Here is a 25,198-nt window from a genome sequence, read left to right on the forward strand (position 1 = left end):
GTACTATGGGACATGCAAGGAACAGGCTGCAGATCTTTGCTTTTTATGATAATCTCCATCCGTCTAGCTCTGAAGAGGGAGCACTTTTGCAGTAATGTGGAGGTTTTACCCATGGAAGAAGCTTCATTCTATAAGACATAGAGGAGGGCTACAGAGGGCTTTTCACAATGCCTGGTGAGATAATGCAGTAGTATCTCTGCATGGAGTCACATCCTGGGGTTTTGTGTTGTAAGTAAGGAGACAAATTTCTAAAATATCTGTATTATAGAAGGAAATCTGTACTGTCAGGGTAATCCTGATGAAGAACACAGAACATAGAAATTTACAGCACATTACAGGCCCTACAGCCCACATTGTTGTGCCAACCATGTAACCTACTCTAGAAACTGACCAGAATTTCCATAGTGTATAGCCCTCTATTTTACTAAGCTCCATGTACCTATCTAAGAGTTTCTTAAAAGACCCTGTTGATTCTGCCCCTTCACCACCATCGCCGGCAGTGCATTCCACACAATCACCACTCTGTATGGAAACCTTACCCCTGACATCCCATCACTATCTATTTTCATGCACCTTAAAACTATGCCTCCTAGTGTTAGCCATTTTAGCCCTGGGAAAAAAGCCTCTGACTATCCACATGACCAATGCTCTTCATCATCTTATACACCTCTGTCAGGTCACCTCTCATCCTCCGTCGATCCAAGGAGAAAAGACCAAGTTCACTCAACCTATTCTCAGAAGGCATGCTCCCCAATCCGGGCAACATCCTTGTAAATCTCCTCTCCACTCTCTCTATAGTATCCACATCCTTTCTGTAGTGGTGTGACCAGAACTGAGCACAGTACTTCAAGTGGGTCTGACCAAGATCATATAGCTGCAACATTACCTCACGGCTCTTGAACCCAGTATCATGGTTTATGAAGGCCCACACCCCATACGCCTTCTTAACAACACTGTCAACCTACGCAGCAGCTTTGAGTGTCCTGTGGACACAGACCACAAGATCTCTCAGATCCTCCACACTAGCAAAAGTGCAGAGTACGAACCATCTACAACCACCCTTTGCCTTCTGTGTGCAAGCCAGTTCTGGATCCACAAATCAAGGTCTCCATGGATCCCATGCCTCCTTACTTTCTGAAGTAACTTTGAATGGGGAACCTTATCAAATGTTTACCAAAATCCATATATACTACATCCAGTACTCTACCTTCATCAGTGTGTTTTGTTACATCCTGAAAGAATTCGATCAGTCTCATAAGGCATGGCCTGCCCTTGTCAAAGCCATGCAGACTGTCCCTAATCAGATTATATCTCTCCAAATGCTCATAAATCCTGCCTCTCAGAATCTTCTCCAACACTTGTCCACCACTGAAGACAGACTCACTGGTCTATAATTTCCTGGATTATCTCTACTCCATTTCTCAACAAGGGAGCAACATTTGCAGCCCTCCAATCTTCCGGTACTCCTCCTGTCCCTGTTGATGATGCAAAGCTCATTCCAAGATGCTCAGCAATCTCCTCCCTCACTTCCCACAGTAGCCTGGATTATATCTCATCCAGCCCCATTGACTTATCTAACTTAATGCTTTTCAAAACATCCAGCACATCCTCTTCCTTAATGTCCATATGCTCAAGCTTTTCAGTCTGCTGTAAGCTATCCCCACAACTGCCAAGGTCTTTTTCCCTGCTGAATACTGAAGCAAAGTTTTCATTAAGTACCTCCGCTACCTCCTCCGACTTCATGCACATGTTTCCACTATTACACTTGAATGGTCCTATTTTCACACGGCTCATCCTCTTGCTCTTCACATACTTGTAGAATGCCTTAGGGTTTTCCTTAATCCTGCTCACCAAGGCCTTCTCTCAGCCCCTTCTGGCTCTCCTAATTCCATTCTTAAGCTCCTTCCTATGGACCTTGTAATTTTCTAGAGCTCTAACACCTAGTTTATTGATCCTTTCGTAAGCTTTTCTTAAGTAGACTTTCTACATCCTTTGTTCATGATTCCTTAACCCTGCCATCCTTTCCCTGCCTTAATGGAACATAACAAATGCAGAAATCCATGCAAATGTTCCCTGAACCTTTTCCACATTTCTGCAATGCAGTTCCCTGAGAACATCTGCTCCCAATATATGCTCCCAAGTTCCTGCCTAATAGCATCATATTTCCCCCTACCCCAATGAAATGTTTTCCCAAATTGTCTGCTTCTGTCCAGCTCTAGTGCTTTGGTGAAGGAGATATTGTGATCACAATCTCCAAAATGCTCTCCCACCGAGCAATCTGACACCTGACCAGGTTCATTTCCCAATACTGTACCAGATCAAGTACAGCCTCTCCTCTAGTTGGCTTATTGACATATCGTGTCAGAAAACCTTCCTGAACACACCTAACAAACTCCACCCCATCTAAACCCCTTGCGCTAAGGAGATGCCAATCAATATTAGGAAAGTTAAAATCTCCCATCACAACAACCCTATTATTATTGCACCATTCCAGAATCTGCCTCCCTATCTGCTCCCCAACATCACTGTTACTATTGGTGGGTCTGTAAAAAACACCGAGTATAGAGTTATTGCCCCCTTTTCTGTTTCTGACTTCCACCCACACTGACTCAGTAGACTATCCCTAATTAGCAATGCCATGCCCCTGCCTCTTTTGCCTCCCTCTCCATTCTTTTTGACTTTACATTTAGAAGGATTGGTCACCACCACAGCATTTGACTTAGGAAAATTGCTAACAAAATTGCAAAATACCAACTAAGTCAGTGGATGTAACCATGAAGGTTATCAGCTTATCAGGACTGTTTTAAATATGTGGTTGGTAACTCTAGCACTGACTGCTCTCTCACTCTACTGGTTCTTGTTCCAATTGTACTTGTTTTCTGATCACTGGTTGGTATTTTTGTTCAGACCCGTGGTGTCGGACCACAGTGACAGGTTAGTGCTGCAGTTTCTGCAGTCAGCATGCAAACCACATTGAGCTGCATAATCTCTACATTGCCTCATCAATGGGACAAATTTTGTTGGGGTGATTTTTAAAATAAATTATATTTCTGTTTTCCCATGGACTTTCCCCTTCTCAACTGTAATCTCTCTTAGTTGTATAATCCTCTAAAGACCTTCACCTCGTCTCTGGAATACTCGCAATTTAATCACACCACAACTGCTGCAGCCCGTCAATTGTTAAATCCTGAAACAATGGAATCCTTTGCTAATCCTATTGTATTTTTCTGCCCTTTGTAAAACTAACTTCTGGCTGTCTGCCTATTGGTTTTGTTAACCAGAACAGTGCCAGTTTTAGATGATTAACCTGGTAAAGTTCCCATGAATTTTATTTTACTACATTAAAGGCATTAAAGGCAATGCATAAATTCAAGGAAAATGTTAGAAGAGGAACCTTGTGGATAGCAATAAATGTAATACGAGGGCGTGAGAGAAAACACACAAGAACAAAGATTACATGCAAACTTAATAAATTGGAAAAAAAATACAGTGAGAAATGCATGAGATAGTGGCAGATGATAAACAGCGGATGTGAGATCAAAAGAGAAAGCTATAATTATATGCTGGAGTATCATGGGATCGATGGTCCCAGAACCAAACAAAGTATAAGACTGTTCTTGCATCCTATCTAATATGAATTTCAGGCTATGTTGAAATCACCAGAGGAGACTGTTCTTGTGATAGGAATGAAACAACCCTTGACTGGCCTCATCTCTCAAAAAAAGCAGCTCAGCCGATCCCATGACTAGTTTCTGGGCTCATATTGTAATTTTGTTTTTATTCCTTTTTCTGGATCTGGCCATCTCTGAGAACGGCAGTGTTTGTTACACATCCCTAATAGTCCTTAAGAAGGTGAAGGTACGCATAAACACAAGAAATTCTGGAAAGATGCTGGAAAGCCAAAGAAGCATGCAAAATGCTGGAGGAACTCAACAGGTCAAGCAGCATCTATGGAGGGAAATAAACAGTCAATGTTTTGGGCTGAGACCCTTCTTCAGTAACCGGAAAGGAAGGGGGACGATGCCAGAATACAAAAGTAGGGGGGAGGGGAAGGAGGATAGCGAAAAGGTGTTAGTTGAAGCCAACTTGTTAGGAAAGGGAAAGGGCTGGAAAGGAAGGAATCTTCTGGGAGAGGAGAGTGGACCCTAGGAAGGAGAAGGGGAGCCAGGGGTAGGTGATAGGCCAGAGTGGGGAATAGAAGAAGGGGGGAGGCGGAGGAAAAAATTTACTGGAAGGAGAAATTGATATGTCATTATGTTGGAGGCTACCCAGACAGAATACAAGGTGTTATTACTAATAATAATAATAATAAATACTTAACTGATCCCGAGTGGGAAATTCTTTCATTACAGCAGCAACATTTAAAAATACACTTAGCAGTGTGCAGACTTGACTAATAATAAATTACAGAATATTAGCATACACAATAATAATTTACCTATGTGCAATTATAACGTATGAAATAATAAAACAAGAGACTATTGTACTATGATGTGTGTTCTCCTGTTGCACAGAGATGAACTGTTGTAAAAGCTTATTGCATCGGTTAGGAAAGATTTTCTTTAACGGTCCTTGTGACAGCGGAGCTGAATGCGCCTGTTCAAAAGGATGCTCCGCTGCTTATTCAGTAGGTCATGGCGAGGATGTCCATAATGGATAAGAGTTTGATAATGACCTCTCTACCACTAAATCAATATTTGGTACCGAATAAAGTGGGCACTGAGTTTCTATCTGTCTGTTTACCTTTGGTGAGTCTAACCCCTGTAATACATTACCCAGCAGTCCTCCAAATAGACTCTAGCACTGTAAAGCAGCTCTGCACCACCTCAAGGACATTTAGGGATAGGGAGTAATTGCTGGCCTTTCCAGTAAACACCACATTTCACAATTAAGGAACAAGGAATACTGTGGCAGGTGGGTGCACTGTTACTTCCAGATGGCTGTGAGATCCCTCAGGAAAGTAACTAATGGATATAGCTGCCCTGTCCAGTTCTGCAGACACAGAGGATATTGTTCATCAGTGGTGTTGATGAAAAGGAAGGAGCCATACCCGTTTGCAAACTAGTAAATCAGTGAAGGCGGGGTTGGGAAAAAATTGAAAATTTTGATGGCTGTTTGAGATTTGGCAGCACATGAAAGGGGAGGAGGCAGAAACCCTCACCACATCTGATGTGCTATATCCTACAATGTTGCAGACAGAGCTGGAGAGGAATTAGTACTGGTAGCCCTGTTTGAATGTTGTGGATACAATGGGCTGACTGAGATGTACTGTAATATTTTATGACATAATCAAATAGCAATTCACTTGTGCAAAGCAAGAAGCCTTTGTCAAATGGAACCACCCCACACCATCAGATTGAAGACGAGCGTTCAAGCAGAGAAGGAGGGAAACTGATCAGAGTGAACAACTTTGCTTTTGTTGAAAGTATCACTGGTTATTTGTTGTTGAAACAGAGGAAAGTGGAGTGAATTGGAGAGAGTAAACCCAACAGAATTTTGCAGCTTGTACTGACCTGGTCCCTGGCAATGTTTGCTCTCCTGATCACAGCATACAGCACTGATTCACTTCTCCTTTCAGTGTTAGCAGCTTTAAATAAAAAACAATTGCTGTTGGAACCATGTCTGGATGCTCCTTTTGTTTTGATTTCAGAAAATATTTTCTCCAAATATCTTTCCCCTTAAAGGTTACCTGCGCTCAGTCCTTCCACCAGCCATAACTTCTCCATTCAAAAACCTGACTGACTACACAACCACAAACCAAAAGAGAAGTCTGACCTTATCCTTAATGTGAGTATTCCCTTTCACTGACCTACCCTGCTGCCATCCAGTCCCGTTTATAAACTTTCACTAGGGATGAGGTATCCAGTTATTTCTCATTGATATCAAAGCTGTACAGTAGACTTTGGTCGAGAGAAAATCACAAACTTGTCCTCAGACGAAAAACAAACCATGGTGGTGTTCCATTCTTCACAGTAAACTGAATTGGGAGTCCTCTTCATTGCCAAAACAATTTAAGAAAATATCTGTGCCCAGTCTAGGTGAATTGATATTTACATCATGATATTGAACCCCTGAATTTTCCCTCTTGTTGATTATCTCCAGTTTCCACAATACAAAGAACTGATTTGATCAGTTCTAAAAGCCATATTCTGTTCATGTCACCAATGTAGTAGAATGTAAGAGGACAAGAAGAAATATGAAGGAATTTCTCAAATGGGTAAAGAATAATTTCAGTGACAATATGCTGAGCCTTAGATTTGTACAGTTCTGCCTAAGATGCCACGAGGGAATAGACCAGAGGTAAGACTGGTTTAACCTATGGGCAATGTCCCCAAAGCTTGGCTGTCCCCCACTTCCTTTATCCTTTCCTTCAGACACATTCAGATCTGGTGATGTCATAAGGGGGGGGCATTGAGAGCAGACCCAAATGCAAGACACAGACACTGAACTACCAGGAACAGGACTAGGCGTGAGAAGGAAGCAAGGAAAGTGGGGAAGAAAGGACGCTGCACATGACACAGGCCCCGGATGAGACAAAGATTCCGGGCTTGGTCTAGAACTTGATGAGGATAGCGGAACCAGGACATGGAACTGGGAACTAGGAGTCTGGGCTTGGACTCCGAGCCAGGGAATGGAAAAGAGCCAGGACCCCTCCTTGGATACAGGACTTAGGGCCGGGACTCACTACACAGAACACTGAACACAACGAGACAGTTCCCAACGCTAGGTAGCGGCAAAATGGCTGGACCTACCTAGTGAAGGCGTGGACACAGACAGGCAGTTCCAAACAGGGTGAGGCTCCAGGCGGAGGCGAGGCAAGGCTCCAGACGGAGTCGAGTCGAGACGAGGCAAAGTGAAGGGTTACAGACAGAGGGAGTGGACAGGACAATCCAGCAGCCACAGGCTGAATCCTGAAGCTATTTATGAGGCCAGCCCAAACAAGAATCAGCTGCCTCAACAGAAACTGGGGAAACCTGGAAAAAGGAGCATGTACCAGACTGTGAACTGGAATGCAGATTTCACAGTCTGGATCGTGACAAGTGAAGCTGCTGAATTACAGACATGATGGGACACGAGCAGGAATCCAAGCATTTCCTCCCATTGACTGCTTTAATTACAGAGCAGAATTTCACTTTTCCCACATAAAGCATTCCTTCCATTCTACCTGTCTCACTGGTTCTTCAGACTGTCTAAGTCATAAACATTTTAATTACCTTTAATCTCCATTGAAAGATTCTGAGAATGGTTTCTTTATGTCCTCAGCACATCCTAAAGTAATGATTGCATGTAGTACTCGCTTTGTTACCTCAACCTCCTCCCTTAGTGCACAGCATTCAAGAAATATTTGCATTTCCCGTGCGAAACCCATGCGATACAGTTAAGAGGTTACATTGTCTGTGATCTGGTTTAAATGGGATGCAGATATATGAACATCAGTTAAACCTTTAACAGCAGATTGTATTACATGGCCCTTCAGAGCAAGAGGCATCGCTGTTCTGCAACGTACTGCTGTTAGGAGTGAGGTACCTTCGATCCTTTCAACTCAGATCTTGCTGTTGGGATCCAAGTTTCCATTTGTGGCTCAGATTTTGGCCTTGCATATTCTTAGATCCCATAAGATCTCCCAGGCATTGTTCCTTTATCTGCCGCACAACGAAGAGGAAACTGGTGTCTGTTGTGGTGTTGCTGATGGAGAGATGTTTGAGATTTGTAGCTCGGGGAGAGGTTGTCTGGTCAGGTTGGTATCTCCAGTCAGGTGAAGACAGAGAGCTTGTCCAATGTTGCAGGTTGGAACCATGGCAATAAAGGGTGTGTGGTGCAAGGCCTGTTGAAGGGCCTGAATGAGAATAACTGAAATGGGACCCGCCGTGTTGGAATTTATGCAGGAGGTTACCCTTCAAGAGGTTCAGAAGAAGGACTGATAGGCACTGCAAAAGCTATCTTCTGCTGTGACGGATATATGATGCTCACCATTCTGAAGTGAAGGAAAATCCCATTGATTGTGTGGGTTGAGTGCCACTGTACCTCCCTGGGATGTTCTATAGCAAGCCACAAAAGGAACCAGAGCAAGTGCCACGCAGTTTGGAAAGCACTGCATTTTATTATTGCCAAATTTCATGATACACACTGAACACAGATTGGAACGTGGGCAGTTTTCCCCGCAGCTCATGGACTTCCTTTGAATTCCTGCTCAGGAAGTGGAATGGTCTCACTCCAGTAATGATTGTCAGGTGGCAATGGCTAGTTTAGTGAGACAATACCTGATCAGAAGTAAAGCCAGGAATCCCACTAACAAAGACTGACTTCAGCCCAACTATTGTGAAGGGATATTACCAAGGACTACACTGTGTAATTTAATAAGAATATTCAAGAGTACCTGCCTTCATTGAACTTGGGTTCTTTCTTCTTCAAATACACCACAAAAGCGATAGCCATGATGGAAGGTATCAGAACAGCAGCAATAATTATACCAATGTGGCGCGGCTTCAGTGACTGACCTGAAAAGGGATGAATGTTCATCTGTGATTTTCTCAACATTAGTACACAGGGAAATTAATTACACTTGGCTTAAATAGGAAATAGAGCAGAATGGTGAAGCTGAGATCGAGAGGAGAGCTAATACAGATTTGCAATTTGACAACTTGCTTAAGCAGGATAGATGGACTCTGTCCCCATGAGCAGATACTCCAAGAATCAGAGGTTACAGGGGCAAAGGGTGAAAATGGGGAGGGGTGGCAAATGGGATTGACAAGAGGGTGGCTGTGATCTGCAGCTCACTGTCTGTATGGGTGGTGATTGATACCAGAATCATTCAGAGCTTTCAGGAAAATAATAGAAATAACTCTCTCACCTGGATGGGGTCAGTGGTGCTGTGAGGATTACATTCCTGGACTTCTCTAGTGCCTTTAACACCATCCAGCCCAAGATCTTAAGGCACAAACTAACGGAGATGGGAGTAGACTCTCACATGGTGGATTGGATAGTGGACTACTTGACAGATAGACCTCAGTATGTGCGGTTGGGAGACTGTAGGTCTGACACGGTGGTCAGCAGCACAGGAGCGCCACAGGGGACCGTGCTCTCTCCGGTCATGTTCACCCTGTACACATCAGACTTCCAATATAACTCGGAGTCCTGCCATGTGCAGAAGTTCGCTGATGACACGGCCATAGTGGGATGTGTCAGGAATGGACAGGAGGAGGAGTATAGGAAACTGATACAGGACTTTGTGATATGGTGCAACTCAAACTACCTGCGTCTCAATATCACCAAGACCAAGGAGATGGTGGTGGACTTTAGGAGATCTAGGCCTCATATGGAGCCAGTGATCATTAATGGAGAATGTGTGGAGCAGGTTAAGACCTACAAGTATCTGGGAGTACAGTTAGACGAGAAGCTAGACTGGACTGCCAACACAGATGCCTTGTGCAGGAAGGCACAGAGTCGACTGTACTTCCTTAGAAGGTTGGCGTAATTCAATGTTTGTAGTGAGATGCTGAAGATGTTCTATAGGTCAGTCGTGGAGAGCGCCCTCTTCTTTGTGGTGGCGTGTTGGGGAGGCAGCATTAAGAAGAGGGACGCCTCACGTCTTAATAAGCTGGTAAGGAATGCGGGCTCTGTCGTGGGCAAAGTACTGGAGAGTATAACATCGGTAGCAGAGCGAAGGGCGCTGAGTAGGATACGGTCAATTATGGAAAACCCTGAACATCCTCTACATAGCACCATCCAGAGACAGAGAAGCCGTTTCAGCGACGGGTTGCTATCGATGCAGTGCTCCTCAGACAGGATGAAGAGATCAATACTCCCCAATGCCATTCGGCTTTACAACTCAACCGCCAGGAGTAAGATATGTTAAAGTGCCGGGGTTAGGACTCAATGTATTTAAGTAAACTACTTGAGAACTTTTTAAAAGCTATTATTAATGCTTTTTGAGAGGGTGATTTTAGATGCATATCATATTTTTACTGAGTTAAGTATTGTATGTAATTAGTTTTGCTACAATAAGTGTATGGGACATTGGAAAAAATGTTGAATTTCCCCATGGGGATGAATAAAGTATCTATCTATCTATCTATCTAACCTAGCTTTTGAACATTTATCCAACACTGAGGAAGGAGAGGGGAAAATTGGTCTGAGCTGATAATACTACCAGAATCATTAAGCAAAATGGCCTTCTTCTGTGCAGTAAAGTTTTGTCAGTGAAGAGAAGATGAAAACACATAAAAAGAACAAACACCAGGCTGAGCATTCTAGAAATTGGTCCTGTCCTAAGAAGAATCCTTTCAGAATAAGAATTATCCAGCTAATTCTTTACTCATCCCACTGATACATTCAAAATAATCAGTAAACCAGATTAATCCAATGAAATTCGTCCTGAGAAAGAAAATTATACTATTCAAAGATCATGTCGGTGGTGGCATACAATGTCATTCATATCGATTGATTCCTGCCAAGGATTAGACCAAATGGCAGAGGGGCAGAAATAAACAAGAGAAAATCTGCAGAAACTGGAAATCCAAGCAACAAACACAAAATGCTGGAGGACCTCAGGAAGCCAGGCAGCATCTATGGAAAAGGACTGCCTGCTGAAGGGTGTTGGCCCTCAACGTTGACTGCACTCTTTTCCACTGATGCTGCCTGGTCTGCTGAGTTCCTCTAGCATTTTGTGAGGGGCAGAAATAGGCCATTTGGTCCATCAAGTCTGCTCCACCATTCCATCATGGCTTTTTAAAAAATGTTTCCCTTTCAACTCCATTCTCCTGCATTCTTGCGTGTCCTTTGACACTCTTACTAATCAAGGACCTACCGACCTCCATTTTAAATATACCCTATGGCTTGGTGTTTATTACAGATTCACCACCCTCATTCAGCATTCAGCCCATCGGTCCATCACTGCTTCTATTTTTGACCATTTTTCTAACTTAACCTCATTTATTGTAATCTTGGGGCATGATACCAAAGTGGTTAGTATTAATACTAGTAATTCACATTACTTTTTCTGCTAAATTCAACAAAATCAAAACTGAAATGCTGAATCTGAAGGTTTAAGCATTGGAAAGTGTCAGGGAATAAATTATAAATATTTTATTTCAACTCAGATTTCAGCACAGAGAAAAATAAAACCACTAATTTGAAAGCAGAAAGCAGTAAACAGTTTTAGATAAGTGGCTTAACAAGGAAGCTCTCCTGTGAGCTAGCGTGACATATCCTCATTACCAGCTCTTCGAGTCTGAGTGGGTACTGACAAGCCAGTGTAAGCAACAACTAATTATTCCCTGAAGAAAGCCCAACAGCCCATTCAGTGGGAGGTCAAAGAATGCTGGCCTTTTCTGTGACATAAACATTCAGTGAAGGAACAAAAAACTTTTGCATGTCAGTTGTTTCCTGCAACATACCTGTGATGACACATGCATGAAACTGCAGTACACAGAACCCCTACACTGCAGAAGGAAGCTAGCCTACTGCCAAATCAGGACCACCAATCCCAGCATTCCCACTCCCTTGTTTCTCCACACAGCCCAAGAAAATTATTTTCTCTTTTAGAAGCCCAAATTAACTGTTTCCTCCAATCCTACGCATAGCTGGTTAGTATCTGTGGCTTGTAGCCATGGAAACATCAGCTAATGGAAAAACATCAAGGATACATCAAGATGTATAAATGATAAGAGTTGACAGCCATTCGGAAATGGCTAATAGAAGAGGGCATAATTATATAGAGATTGGATCAAAGGTTCGATGGTTCCATTTATTTTCAGAGAATGTCTGCAATATGCAAGCTAAAACTCTTACCCTCTACAGAAAACCTGGAAACAGAAGAAAAATCCCAAAGAATGAACAACAGTAAAAATGTAAGAACCCCAAAGACCCTTGTCTGCTCCGACGCACAAGCAACAGCAAACAGCACTCCTTCCACAGTGAGAGGGAGACAAACAGTTGCTGTTTTGATGTTACAGCTTGTAGCACAGTTTTTAATTGTTTCCTCAGCCTCTCACTCACCATCGAGACAGAGAGAGCGATCACCCAAGTGCAGACACTTCTGACAGTCGGACCTATTGTCTCAATGTTTCGGTTCCCCATGATACTTCAGTTTGTGAAACCGGTGAGAAAGGTCAACAAGGCCACGCAAGGTCACAAAAGGTCATAACCTGGAGGTGCTTCTTTCCAAGTCGTTCCTGGAGATATTGAAAACTCGCCCGATTGGCAAGCTCCAAGAATGGGAACACGCTGCTGTCAAGCTCTGACTGACCCATAGATGAGGCCAGAATGAATAGGACAGAAAAATTTAGCCTGGAGCTAAATAGCTCAAGCTGCACATTCCTAAAAATCACCGATCTGTCTCAGACCTGACCTGATCCATTGTATGGATATTGAGATTAGAATGGAAAGGAAATATATAACTGTCACTAATTGAGAAAGGTTTACGGGTGTTGAAGAAGTAATGCACCAACCTTCAGTGACTGGACAGAGCTTTCTGAGATCCACACTCGTAGTTGCGTTGCTGACAGGGTTCCTCACTGTGCAGTTGTACACTGTGTTGTTATCACTCGGCCTTAAGGACAATTCCAGTCTTCTCCCTCTGTCAGTCAGTACATGTGACTCATTGGTCGCGACCTCATCATCTCCTGTCCACCAAGTGTAAACTGGCTCCGAGCCACGCTCCAGTAAACAGTGCAAACTGATGTTACATACTTCATCTGGGTCAACTTGGCTGCTATTTATTATGGGTGTTGATACACGTTCTGTTTATAAGAAAAAGACAAATAAAGATAATGGTTTGTCAACAACAGATATTAGTTATGAACCTGTCACAAGAACTTTGATATAGGGCTAGGAGAAGCTTGCTCTGCAATACATCAATCTCATTTTTAACCTATCCTAAGTTCCTTTTATTTACAAAATATCTATCTACTTTAGTATTGATTGAGCTTAATAATTAAGTCTCCCCAGTCTTCTAAAGTAGACCTACCCCTTAGTCTGACTCTAGCCTTCTCAGGTTGGACAGAAACTCCCCCAAGCATCCACTCTATGAAGACCTATCAGATTTGTTTCATAAGTTTTGGTGAGATTACCTTTCATTCTTCTGAACTTTTAGGAATACAGGTGTACACTACTCAGTCTCTTGTATAGAAACTCATCCATCCTAGGAACTGTACTGCTGACAATTAGTTAGAACTCCCATGTATGTCATGTTATAAATAAGGAGACCAAAATGGAACTTGTATGAACAGCTTTGTGAGTACTAGGAACATTTCTTGTCCATGTTATCTCTGTTCCACGTGTATTTTCAGTTAGCAAGCTCAATAGACCAGCACCTTTCTCTCCTATTCTTCACTTTCACATCTTTTCTGCACTGTACAATTCTCCTTCCAAATAGTAAGGAGGAGAGGTAAATGCTGCTGACGTCCCCTCTCACCACTGAGCAATGTGGTTTCTGGGACAAAAGGATGAGTACACAGGTGGCAGCAAGTATTTATTTTAAGAGATCATACTGTCAGATGACTTAGTGTTCCCTCCCAGAAAGGAACCACCCAATGTTTTTGCCAGCAGTTTGTACAGTAAACAGACGGTGCTTCAGACCGGGTCCTTCACAAAAGCAAGTGCTGCATCTGAGCAGAGTTTCAGTATTCCCTCTGACTTGTGTGTCCCACAGGCTTCAGCTCAGACCACAAACATCTCCCCTTTCATCTCTCATTACTCTAAAAATGTCAGACCAGAATATATATTATAATTAAAATGATATTACCATAAATTCGCAGTTCCACCACTTCTTCATGGACATCTGGATCGGTCCTTGCATTTATTTCATACAGACCTTCGTCACTGTCTGTTAGGTTCTGTATTTCCAGGCTATAGTCCTTCGGGTTTAATGTGATTCTCCCACTGTAACATTTTATTGGATTGTTTGGATATTTCTCACATAATTTAACCTTTTTTTGATTAGTTGAATTTATGTAATCCCAAATAATGACTGAAATGCTTTCTCTTGGCACATATACTGGCAAAGTGATTGACTGTCCCAGTGCCCCATTCACCACACGATGAGTAGCCGGATTCCCATCAGACTCTGCCAGAACTGAAACAGAAGGACAAATCATTAGGGTCATTAGTCCCAGTGTGTTAGTGTCCACATTTCCACAGCATGGCAACTCTAGCAGGGTCCCAAATCTGAGGGGCAAGGGGAAGCAGGCACATGAGAACACCACCACATGATGGGGTGATGCTATTTTACCTCAGTGGCACACATGGTACCTAATGACCCTGGAGGAAAAGAATTAAAACACAAAGGTGGATTTCTGATAGAACAGCTCTGCTGCATGCAAGGCTGTGAATACACAGTACATTTTTGTTGGTGACATGGGAGACTGCAGTTACTGATACATAGAACAAGAAATAATCTGCTGGAGGAGATCAGCGTTTCAAACAGCTGCTATGGTGGGGTCAATTAATGTTTTGGGTAGAAACCCTGTATTACCCTCACAGATGCTGCTTGACCTGCTGAGTTCCTCCAGCAATTTATGTTTTTTTTTGCCAGAGTTTAATTGCATTGGCACAACATTTATCATTGCTGGCTCTAAATCCTAGAACTCCCTCCCCAGTACCTTTGTGCGGGCATCTTACCCAGAAAACTATTCCAGAAGGGAGCTTACCAGCACTTTTTGAGGGCAGTTTGGAATAAGCAGTAATGGAGACCTTGACAGCAAAGTGCAGGGTGGAGAAGAGAAATGGTGGAGAAAGATCAGTTGCCGTAAACTACAATAGGCACACTCAATCACTACTTTATTCAGTACATCTGTCCACCTGCTCATTAATACAGATATCTAATCAGCCAATCATGTGGCAGCAACTCATATCATAAATGTATGCAGACATGGTCAACGGGTTCAGTTGTTCAGATCAACCATCAGAATGGGAAAGAGATGTGATCTCAATGACTTTGACAATGGGATGAATGTTGATGCCAAGTGGGGTGGTTTAAGTATCTCAGAAACTGTTGATCTGGTTTTTTCATGCACAACAATCTCGAGAGTTTACAGAGAATGAAGTGAGAAAGAAAAAAAAACATCCAGTGAGCCACAGTTCAAGTTCAAATTAAATTTATTATCAAAGTACATGTGTGTCATCACATGCAATCCTGAGATTCATTTTCTTGTGGGCAGTCATAGTAAATACAAGAAACTCAAAGAGAATCAATCAACAGGATGGATAACAATGTGCAAAAAACTGCAAATGCAAAAAGAAAAAAAATGAAATAATAATAAATAAAAACAATAAATCTTGAGAACACAAGATTAAGAGTCTTTGAAAGTGAGTCCATAGGTTGTGGGAACAGTTCAATGATGGGGCGAGTGAAGTTATCCCATCTGGTTCAAGAGACTAATGCTGAGGGCTAATAACTGTTCCTGAATCCGCTGGTGTGAGTCCTGAGGCTCCTGTACCTTCCTCCTGATGGCAGCATCAAGAAGAGAGCACGGCCTGGATGGTGGGACTTCTTGATGATGGATTCTGCTGTCCTGTGATACTGCTCTGTATAAATGTGCTCAATAGTGGGGAGGGTTTTACCTATCATGGACTGGGCTGTATCCAGTACTTTTTGTTGGCATTTCTATTCAAGGACATTGGTGTTTCCATAGCAGACTATGGTGCAACCAGCCAATATACTCTCCAATGCACACCTATAGAAGTTCGTCAAAGTTTTATTTGACATGCCGTATCTTCAAAATTCTAAGAAAGTAGAGGTGCTGCTGCATTTTCTTCCTAATGGCACTAAGGGCCCAGGGCAGATCCTTTGAAATGATAACATTGGGGAATTTAAAGTTGTTGACCCTCTCCACATCTGACACCACCACAGTGAGGACTAGCTCATGGATCTCTGTTTTCCTCCTCCTGTAGTCAATAATCAACTCTTTGGGCTTTTGATTCCTATATGGATTTGGCACCACTCTTGATTCGGCCCATGATAATGGTGTCATCAGTCAACTTAAATGTGACACTGGAGCTGTGCTTAGCCTCACAATCGTAAGTATAAAGTGAGTAGAGCAGGGATCTAAGTACACACCCTTATGGTGCACCTGTACTTATCGTTACTGTGGAGGAGATGTTATTTCCAATGGGAACTGACTGGGGGTACAAGTAAGGAAATAGAGGATCCAGCTGCACACAGAGATATTGAGGCCTAGGTCCTGGCGCTTAGTGATTAGTTTCAAAGGGGTGATAGTGTTGATTGCTGAGCAGTAGTCAATGAAGAGCATCCTGTCGTATGCATCTTCACTGTACAGATGTTCCGAGGTTGAGTGAAGAGACAAAGAAATGGTATCTGCTGTTGACTTATTATGACAGTAGGAAACTTGGAGTGGATTCAAGTCACTCCTCAGGCAGGAGTTGATATGTTTCATCATCAACCTCACAAAGCACTTCATCACGGTGGATGTAAGTGCTCAGGACAATAGTCATTGAGGCAGATTACCATGTTCTTTGGAGGCACTGGGATAATTGAAGTAGGTAGGCAATGCACATCAGCCTCAGAGACTGAAATCACAGGGTTGTTGGGGGCTGAGGGATAAGGTCGAAGCGAGTATAAAATGCATCGAGAGAATGAAACGTGGTTATCACCTATAGTGCCTGTTTTCACTTCGCTGGAGGTGATAGCATTCATGCTCTGCAACAGCTGTCGAGCAACCTTCAGTGACTCATGTTTGGTCCTGAGTTGCCACTTTGCATGTGAGATGGCTTTCTGAAGATCATTCCTGGACCTCTTGTATTTTACTTGTTGCCAGACCTGAAAATCCGTGACAATCATGGTGTATTTGTTCAGATCCTCTGATGAGCTCTTGGACACAGCCCAGTTCACCATCTCAAAGCAATCCTGAAGCCACTGCTTGGTCTCCTGTGACCACCTATTTGTTGTCCTTATATGTGGCATCTTACTCTTTTGTCTCTGCTTGTATGCCGGTAGGAGGAGTACAGCCAAGTGATGAGATTTCCTGAAATGCAGTCTAGGGATGGATCGCTAGGCATTCCTAATCATGGTAAGATAGTTGTCAAGTTTGTTGGGACCCATTGTGCTGCAGGAAATATGTTGATTATAATTGGGCAGAGATTTCTTCAAGCAAGCCTGCCTGATTGAAGGTCCCAACAATTATTTGAAAGGTGGCAGAGTAGGATGCTTCTTTTTCGCTAATCGTTGCACCCAATACCTCAAGAATTTGCTTAGCATCAGCTTTTGGCTGTAAGTACTGTGGTCAGGATGACAGAGGAGAACTCTCTTGGTCCAGGTTAGGGGAACCGAGCATCTGAAAGAGTTTATCATGGAACACAGACTACCCCGCCCCACCCCCTCACCTTTTGCCTTCTCTGAATCAGCCTATGTATTGAATCCATGGTGTCCAGAGTGAGCCAAGTCTCCAGGACACAAAAATCCCATGGACCTGGTGGGTCAAGCCACCTATCGCCATCCTGCGAGGCTCATGAGGAGAAATTTCCATGATGATTCATTTCATCAATGAGTAAGCATGAACATTGCAGGGGAGAAGCTCCAGGATCAGTTCCTGAAACCCATCAGGGAGTGGGACAATGAGACTGTCATTCAAACCTCATCCCAGTCACGGTGCAATCAGTTCTGCCTCTGAAAGCACATGAAGCATTTCTCTCCAAAGCCTGACTTGCAGACATTTCTATATTTGGGAAATACCATAAAATGTTTGCAACACTGTTTAGCTTTGATCTGAAACAATAACTGTTTTTCTTTCCACTAATGCTGTCCAACTCACTGAGTCTTTCAAGCATTTGCTGGGATCTTTTCCAACTACAGTTTTAAATTTCCATGTGTACTGGCATCTGCTGACTTTAACCACGTCAGAATGACAACACAGGAATGAAAACATTCTTACTGATGTCTGTCACACACAAACCATGAGTGACTGACCAAATTAGTGAATACTTGGGTACTGTACTGACAATAGCACTTCATTCAAAGAGAAGACCAGAGACTGAATTTGAGAGAATAACCGACAGAAATATGACTGTGCATGCAAGCAGCGACCACGAGCAGGAAGATAACTGAACTGGAGCCAAAACTACGCAGAAGGTATTCAGCAATAAAGCTGATATTCATTATGTACCATGGTAGTGGAGCTCTGTGCCAAAGTTGTGTAGCTATTAGTGAGCAGCTATTACAGCTCAGAGTGTCCTGGAGTTTGGAGTTCAATTCCAGTAAGGTATCTCTGTACATCCTCTCTGTGGGTTTTCTCCAGATCTTCTGGTTTTCTCCCATAGCGCCAACACGTACCGGGTAAATTGTCGTGTGATTAAGTTAGGGTTAATTGGTTTCATTGGAGGTAGCGGGAGGGGCATGTCCCAAGGGCCGGAAGAGCCGACTCTGCTCTGTGTTATAGCCATATATAACCATATAACAATTACAGGACGGAAACAGGCCATCTTGGCCCTTCTAGTCCATGCCGAACGCTTACTCTCATCTAGTCCCACCGACCAGCACTCAGCCCATAACCCTCCATTCCTTTCCTGTCCATATACCTATCCAATTTTACTTTAAATGACAATACCGAACCTGTCTCTACCACTTCTACTGGAAGCTCGTTCCACACAGCTCCCACCCTCTGAGTAAAGAAGTTTCCCCTCGTGTTACCCCTAAACTTTTGCCCCTTAACTCTCAACTCATGTCCTCTTGTTTGAATCTCCCCTACTCTCAATGGAAAAAGTCTATCCACGTCAATTCTATCTATCCCCCTCATAATTTTAAATATCTGTATCAAGTCCCCCCTCAACCTTCTACGCTCCAAAGAATAAAGACCTAACTTGTTCAGCCTTTCCCTGTAACTTAGATGCTGAAACCCAGGTAACATTCTAGTAAATCTTCTCTGTACTCTCTCTATTTTGTTGACATCTTTCCTATAATTTGGTGACCAGAACTGCACACTTTAGCGTTGCTAATTAAATAACTTGCAAAATCAGATGAAAGCATCAGGGTGGTTGATGTGAATGTCAAAATGTTGCAGATGTAGGAAAGTTTGAATAAAACAAAAAGAAATCCAAAATGCTGGAAAGATCTGCAGGACTGTGTAGTTTTTTAAAATTTAGGTTCAGATTCTGGAACTGGAAAGCGAGGAACCAATTAGTCTAGGTACAGGAATGGGGTGGAGAGGAGTGGTTGAAAGAGATTTCTGTGATAGGGTGAAATTTACTGACTAAACATGGAAGTTACACTGTAACAGAAGCATTAACATTTGATTTGTAGTATATGCTAAAATGTGTAATGCAAAATGGAAGCTTGTTAAAGGAAGAGGTGTTAGTCTGGAATGAGGGAATGTTATGAGAAAGTACAAAGCTACCACCGTCTGGGTAAAATATTGCTGATGTTGTACAGGTCTATTTATTGCAGTCTGTCCTGGGATTATCAGAGAGAGAAAAAAGACTTCAGAAAAGAAGTGGTTAGTTCTCATACAAACAGAAAGAGCAAGCGAATTGATCATCCAGGTATGCATTTGCCACCATATACTGTGAGATTCATTTTTCTTGCAGGCATTCACATTAGAACAGAGGAATAAGTGGACTCAGTGAAAAACTACACACAAAGACTGACAAGCAGTCGATGTGCAGAAGAAGATAAACTGTGCAAAGATAACAGACAAATTGAAAAAGAAATTAAAAAATAATTAAGTGAATGAATAAATAAATGATACTGAGAACATAAGTTGTCGAGTCCATGAGAGAGAGAGAGACCATAGGTTGTGTTCAGCCATCAGTTCAGTATGGAATTGAGTGAAGTTATCCACACTGATTTAGGAGCCTAACTGTACTAACTTGCTCTCAGACCTGGTTGATGTGGGATCTAAGGCTCCTGTACCTCCTTCCTGATGCCAGCAGCAAGACCAGAGCATGGGATGGATGGTGGAGACCAGGCAGTTGTGAATGAAAGTTCTACCATGGAGCAGAGGTGTGGATGCTTATGTTACTGGACCAGTAACCCAGAGGCCTGGACTGAGGATTGACTTAGAGCAACCAGACTCAGTTATTAGATTTATCAAGAGAGAAAACCTGCCATCAGAAAAGGTCAAGAGGTCATACAGTCAGAAGCAGATTCTTTTGCCAACCAAGATCACACCACCCATCAAGCATTTATTTACACCAATCCTATACAAATTTTGTTCTCCTCACATTCCCATCAACACCCCCCTGTGCAGTCCACACAGAAGGGGTAATTTGCAGTGGGCATATAACCTACTAATCGGCATGTCTTTGGCATGAGAACAGAAATCAGATGGGTTCCCCCCAGCATTTTGTGCTTGTTCGCTGGATTTTCGGCATTTACAGAATCGCATGTGTTGTAGAAAATTATTTCCTTTAGCGTTTTTTTGATTCATTCTTCGCTGTGGAGAGGAGACTGATCTCCAGGATAATGGAGAAACAGGAATGCTGCAAAGCTGGGATCCGGAGCAAAGAAGCAGTCTGCTGGAGGAACTCAGCGGGCTGAGTAGCATCTGTGGGAGGATGTTTCAGGTCGAGATCCAGATGCAGGTCATAAACTTCTTGATCCACCCTTGTACTAATTGTTCCTCATTTCCTAACAGAAAAATCAATGTGATGGTAATCAGTCCTTATTTATAAGCCACCCCTTATTTTCCAGGAATTCGCAACTGAACAACAGGATATAGCCCTGTCTGTAAAGGATGTGGCTAAGTTCCTCACATCGTTATCCTACGTCATTTCTACACCACGCCAAGCAGCCCATGTCCTTACTATACAGAGGAGGGTTGTCCAAAGACAGTTCGGCACTATGGCTTGGAGGTTGAAGCCGGCTGACTGCATGCTGGTGTTGCAAAGGCTCCTGGGAGCATGACACTAATTGGCACATTTGCCTGGGACTTTCTGAGTTCCATAGGGCAGGTTTTCACAACCTAAAGGCAAAATAAATATCCTGTTCCTCTGCTGCGACTTCCTGAACGATACAGATCGAGAGCCAGATTCCCATTGTGTTACTCTGTGCTCCAGCAGTAATTATACTTATTGAACTTGCCCTGAGCCTTAGAGCTTTGAATATTACAGCACAAGAACAGGCTCTGAAGCTCATGACGTGTAGAAGGCTTTTGGCATTCAGGTCCTCGTAAGTCAGGGAATTGAGCATAAAGGTTGGGCGGTCATTTCGAGTTTGTACAGTACACCGGTGAGCTCACACTGTGACCAGCTTTGGTTGATGCTATAGGAAAGCTGCCGTTAAGCTGAAAAGCATGCAGAAAAGATTAATGAGCTTGTTATAGGACTCAAGAGACTGGGCTGTAGGAGAGGTTGCACAAGCTAGGCCTTCATTATTTGCAAGAAGGAGACTGAGAGGTGTGTAAAATCTTGAGGGGTATAAATTTGGTAAATACACTCAGTTTTTTTCCCCCAGGGTTGGGGAAGCAAGAACCAGGCATGGGTTTAAGGTGAGATGGGAATGATTTCATAGGAAGTTTTTATTTTGCAAAGAGTGGTAAGTATGCGGAACAACTAGAGGAAGTGGTTAGGTCAGAAACAGTATCAATTTTTAAAAGAAACATTTGGGTGGGTACATGGATTGGAAAGGTTAGAAGGTTATGGGTCAAATGCTGGCAAATTGGATTAGCTTGGATAGGGCCCCTTGGGCATCATGGACCATTTAGGCTAAGGAGCCTGTTTCTGCGCTTACTGACGCTAATCTATGACCTTGTGTTTGACACACACAATGCTTGAATTAAACTAAATCTCTTCCACCTGCACATAATACACATCCCTCCAATTCCTGCATACTCACGGGGCTATCTAAAAGCCACTTAAGCACTGTTTTTCGTGTCTACCTTCAGTTCACTAAATCTGCGATGACCATCAATTATCTATTTATACCAATCCTGTTATGTTCTCTCCACAATCCCATTATCTGCCCTCCCCCCCACCCTTGATTCTAACGTTCACCTGCACACTTGTGGCAATCTACTGAAACACCATTGTCATATATGTCTTCAAGTCATAAAGCACAGAATCAGGCCCTTTTGTTCCGAAGAGTGACCATCAATTAGTTATTTATCCAGTCCTGCCGAAAGGTTACAGCCTGAAACGTTAACTGTACTCTTTTCTTAGACACTGCCTGGCTTGCTAAATTCCTCCAGCATTTTGTGTGTTCCAGCATCTGCAGATTTCCTCTTGTTTGTAATTAGCTATTTATACTAACATAGAACATAGAATAGTACAGCACATTATAAGCCCTTCAGCCCACAATGTTGTGCCGACCCTCAAACCCTGCCTCCCATATAACCCCCTACCTTAAATTCCTCCATATACCTGTCTAGTAGTCTTTTAAACTTCACTAGTGTATCTGCCTCCACCACTGACTCAGGCAGTGCATTCCACACACCAACCATTCTCTGAGTGAAAAACCTTCCTCTAATATCCCCCTTGAACTTCCCTCCCCTTACCTTAAAGCCATGTCCTCTTGTACTGAGCAGTGGTGCCCTGGGGAAGAGGCGCTGGCTGTCCGCTCTGTCTATTCCTCTTAATATCTTGTACACCTCTATCATGTCTCCTCTCATCCTCCTTCTCTCCAAAGAGTAAAGCCCTACTAATCCTATTTTATTCTCTCCTTATTTCCATCAACTGCTCACCACCCCCTTCCCCCGATTCTAGTATTCGCTTGCACACATGGACAATTTATGGTGGCTGATTAACCTACGTCCTGCCCTTCTATCAGATGAATTGAAATTGATTTATTCTTGTTACATGTACCAAGGTACAGCAAGAATCTTGACTTCTTACAGATCAACACACAGAAAATGCTGGAGGAACTCAGCATGCCAGGCAGCGTCCATGGGAGAAAAAAGTGTAGTCGACGTTTCGGGCTGAAACCCTTGGGCAGGACTCAAGGGTCTCAGCCCAAAATGTTGACTGCACTTTTACCACAGATGCTGCCTGCCCTTCTGAGTTTCTGCAGCATTTCCAGCATCTGCAGATTTTGTCTTGCGTGTGATTGCATTCAAATCATTTCACAGTGCATTGGAGTAGAACGCGGTAAAACACTATCAGATGTAGAATAAAGTGTAACCGCTACAGAGAAAGTACAATGCACGTGAACAATAAGGTGCAAGATCACAATCAGGGCGATTTTGAGGTCTAGAGTCTATGTTACCTACTGGAAAATCATCCAATAGTCTTATAACAGTGGGGTAGAAGCTGTCCTTGAACTTGTGTATTGTGCTTTCAGGAATCTGTGCCGTCTGCCCAATGGAAGAGGGGAGAAGAGGTGGTTGGGGTCTTTGACTGTGCTGCAGCTTGACTGAGGCAGTGAGAAGTATAGACAGACTCCGCAAGTACAGGCTGGTTTCCACACGCTGAGCTGTGTCCACAACTCTCTCCAGTTTCTTATAAACTTAATGCCAGCCAAGCCATGATACATCCAGATAGATTTCCTTCTGTAGTGTACTGATGAAACTTGGTGAGAGTCAGCGGGGATCTGCCAAATTTTTTTAGCTTCCTGAGAGCACAGAAGCATTAGTGAGCTTTCCTGGCCATGGCTGGGCCAGAGATGAGAGAGGAAAGGAGCAATTAGAGGAAAACTATACTGTACCATCTGAGGCAGCATCTCTATCTGACAGGACCTGATCCTGAACCTCAGGACTGGCCAATGGCCATCAGTGCAGAGGGCATCCAGGCTGGCAGCAGCCTAGAACATAAGAGAATTGTTGAAGCATAATCTGTTCCAAGAGCAGTAAGGCTTGAGAGGAACATCCCAGATCATGTTTCAGGCCCTGGGCGCCTCAATGTAGTTTAATACCTGTCTCTGGATGCCTTTATGTATATTTAAACTTTTTAATTAAATCTATCATTATCTTTGATTTGCTTCCAAACCTCCAAACCAGGAAGAGTTTGAAGTTCTTAGTTCATCTCTCCCATCTCTATTTAATCAAAGTGTCCTTTGAAGTTAGTTGACAGATACTTTTGAAGTGTGTCACTTTATATGCAGGACATCAGAATCAGCTTTAATAGCACTGACAGGTCATGAACTTTGTTGCTTTACGGCAAGAGTGCACTGCAGTCATTATTACTTCTAAGCTGTGTGGGTGCGTGACTGCATGGTAACTGAAACGCTCCCCTGCACGTCGCCTGGTCATGTACAAATTTCCTACTCACAGCAATGGCTGGTCCATGCCCCTGCAAAATAATTACAGTTGAAATTACAGATAAAAATTCAATAAATCACTATAGAAATACAGGTTTCATTAGAAAAAGTTAAATAAGTAGTGCAAAAAGAGAGGAAAAATAGTGAGATAGTTCGTGTGTTGTTTATTGTCTGTTCTTAAACATTGAACCAGTATGATGTTGGTCTCCCCACGTGCTGCGGAAGGAGTGAAGCCTCTCTCTCTCCTGTTAGTGAGCGAGAGCCTGACATGTCAAAGTGCTGGGTCATAAACCACGGCTTTTAATGGACTCTAGATCGTGGTCTCCTTGGGAGCTTTGCTATTGTTTGCAGAGTGAGTGGTTGGGGAGGAGGGGCGGATGCTTCCTGTTGGAACAAATGGCAGGGTGGTTGATGCTTTGCTGGTGCTTGTGCATGTGAGGGGGTGGGGGGACTTTGGGGTTCTCATGTTTTTCTGTCATTCATTCTTTGGGGTTTTCCTCTGTTTCATGGATGTCTGCGAAGAATAAGAATTTCAGGTTGTATACTGTATGTTTAATGGGAACCATTCAACTATTGAACCATTCAAGGCCGATTAAAACCTTCAGCGTTTAAAATCAGAACTTTACAGGGAGCCATGAACAAAGCACAAACATGCACTGCCTTGATAAATTTAGCAATTATCACTAATTGTAGGATCTCAGAAGCTGAAGGCACAGAGGTCAGCCAGTCAGCCCATCATGTTACTGCAGACCATAAATGAATTTTAGGCTGATTCCACTTCCCATCTCTTTGTTGGTGGCCCTGAAGGTTTTGAGTCTTCAGACCCTTGCCTCTAAGTGGTAAGGGTTCTTCATCTTCTTCTTCTTCTTCTTCTATTTCCGGCAGTTTAGACACACCTAGGTGTATTACTGCGCTCCGCAAGATGTATAATTAATTATAGAATTCCAAGAAACTCAGGTTCTCAAATATAAACTAGTCGCAAATAGAAACAGAATAATAAACTCTTCAATCAGATGGTGGTTCTCTTGGTGGCCAAAAAAGATTTAATAGAAAAACAAA

At 43.0% G+C, this 25,198-nt stretch overlaps 1 protein-coding gene across 5 annotated transcripts in view; it reads right to left on the reverse strand.

The window, feature by feature from the left end:
• Positions 1–25,198, reverse strand: part of LOC140718603 (SLAM family member 9-like) — a 104,232-nt gene that overhangs the window by 34,509 nt on the left and 44,525 nt on the right. For 2 of the 5 annotated variants that reach the window (XM_073032579.1, XM_073032571.1), the window contains exons 2-5: positions 13,745–14,074; positions 12,450–12,740; positions 8,382–8,498; positions 5,514–5,587 (exon numbers count right to left, since the gene is read on the reverse strand). In XM_073032579.1, the coding sequence (XP_072888680.1) occupies positions 5,514–5,587; positions 8,382–8,498; positions 12,450–12,740; positions 13,745–14,074 (812 nt within the window). Of the gene's footprint in view, positions 1–5,513; positions 5,588–8,377; positions 8,499–12,449; positions 12,741–13,744; positions 14,075–25,198 lie in introns of all 5 variants that reach the window. The other 3 variants (XM_073032606.1, XM_073032596.1, XM_073032587.1) reach the window with 2 other exon arrangements.

This window comes from Hemitrygon akajei, chromosome 2 (genome assembly GCF_048418815.1).
Source record: "Hemitrygon akajei chromosome 2, sHemAka1.3, whole genome shotgun sequence".
In the NCBI taxonomy this organism is placed as follows: Eukaryota; Metazoa; Chordata; class Chondrichthyes; order Myliobatiformes; family Dasyatidae; genus Hemitrygon; species Hemitrygon akajei.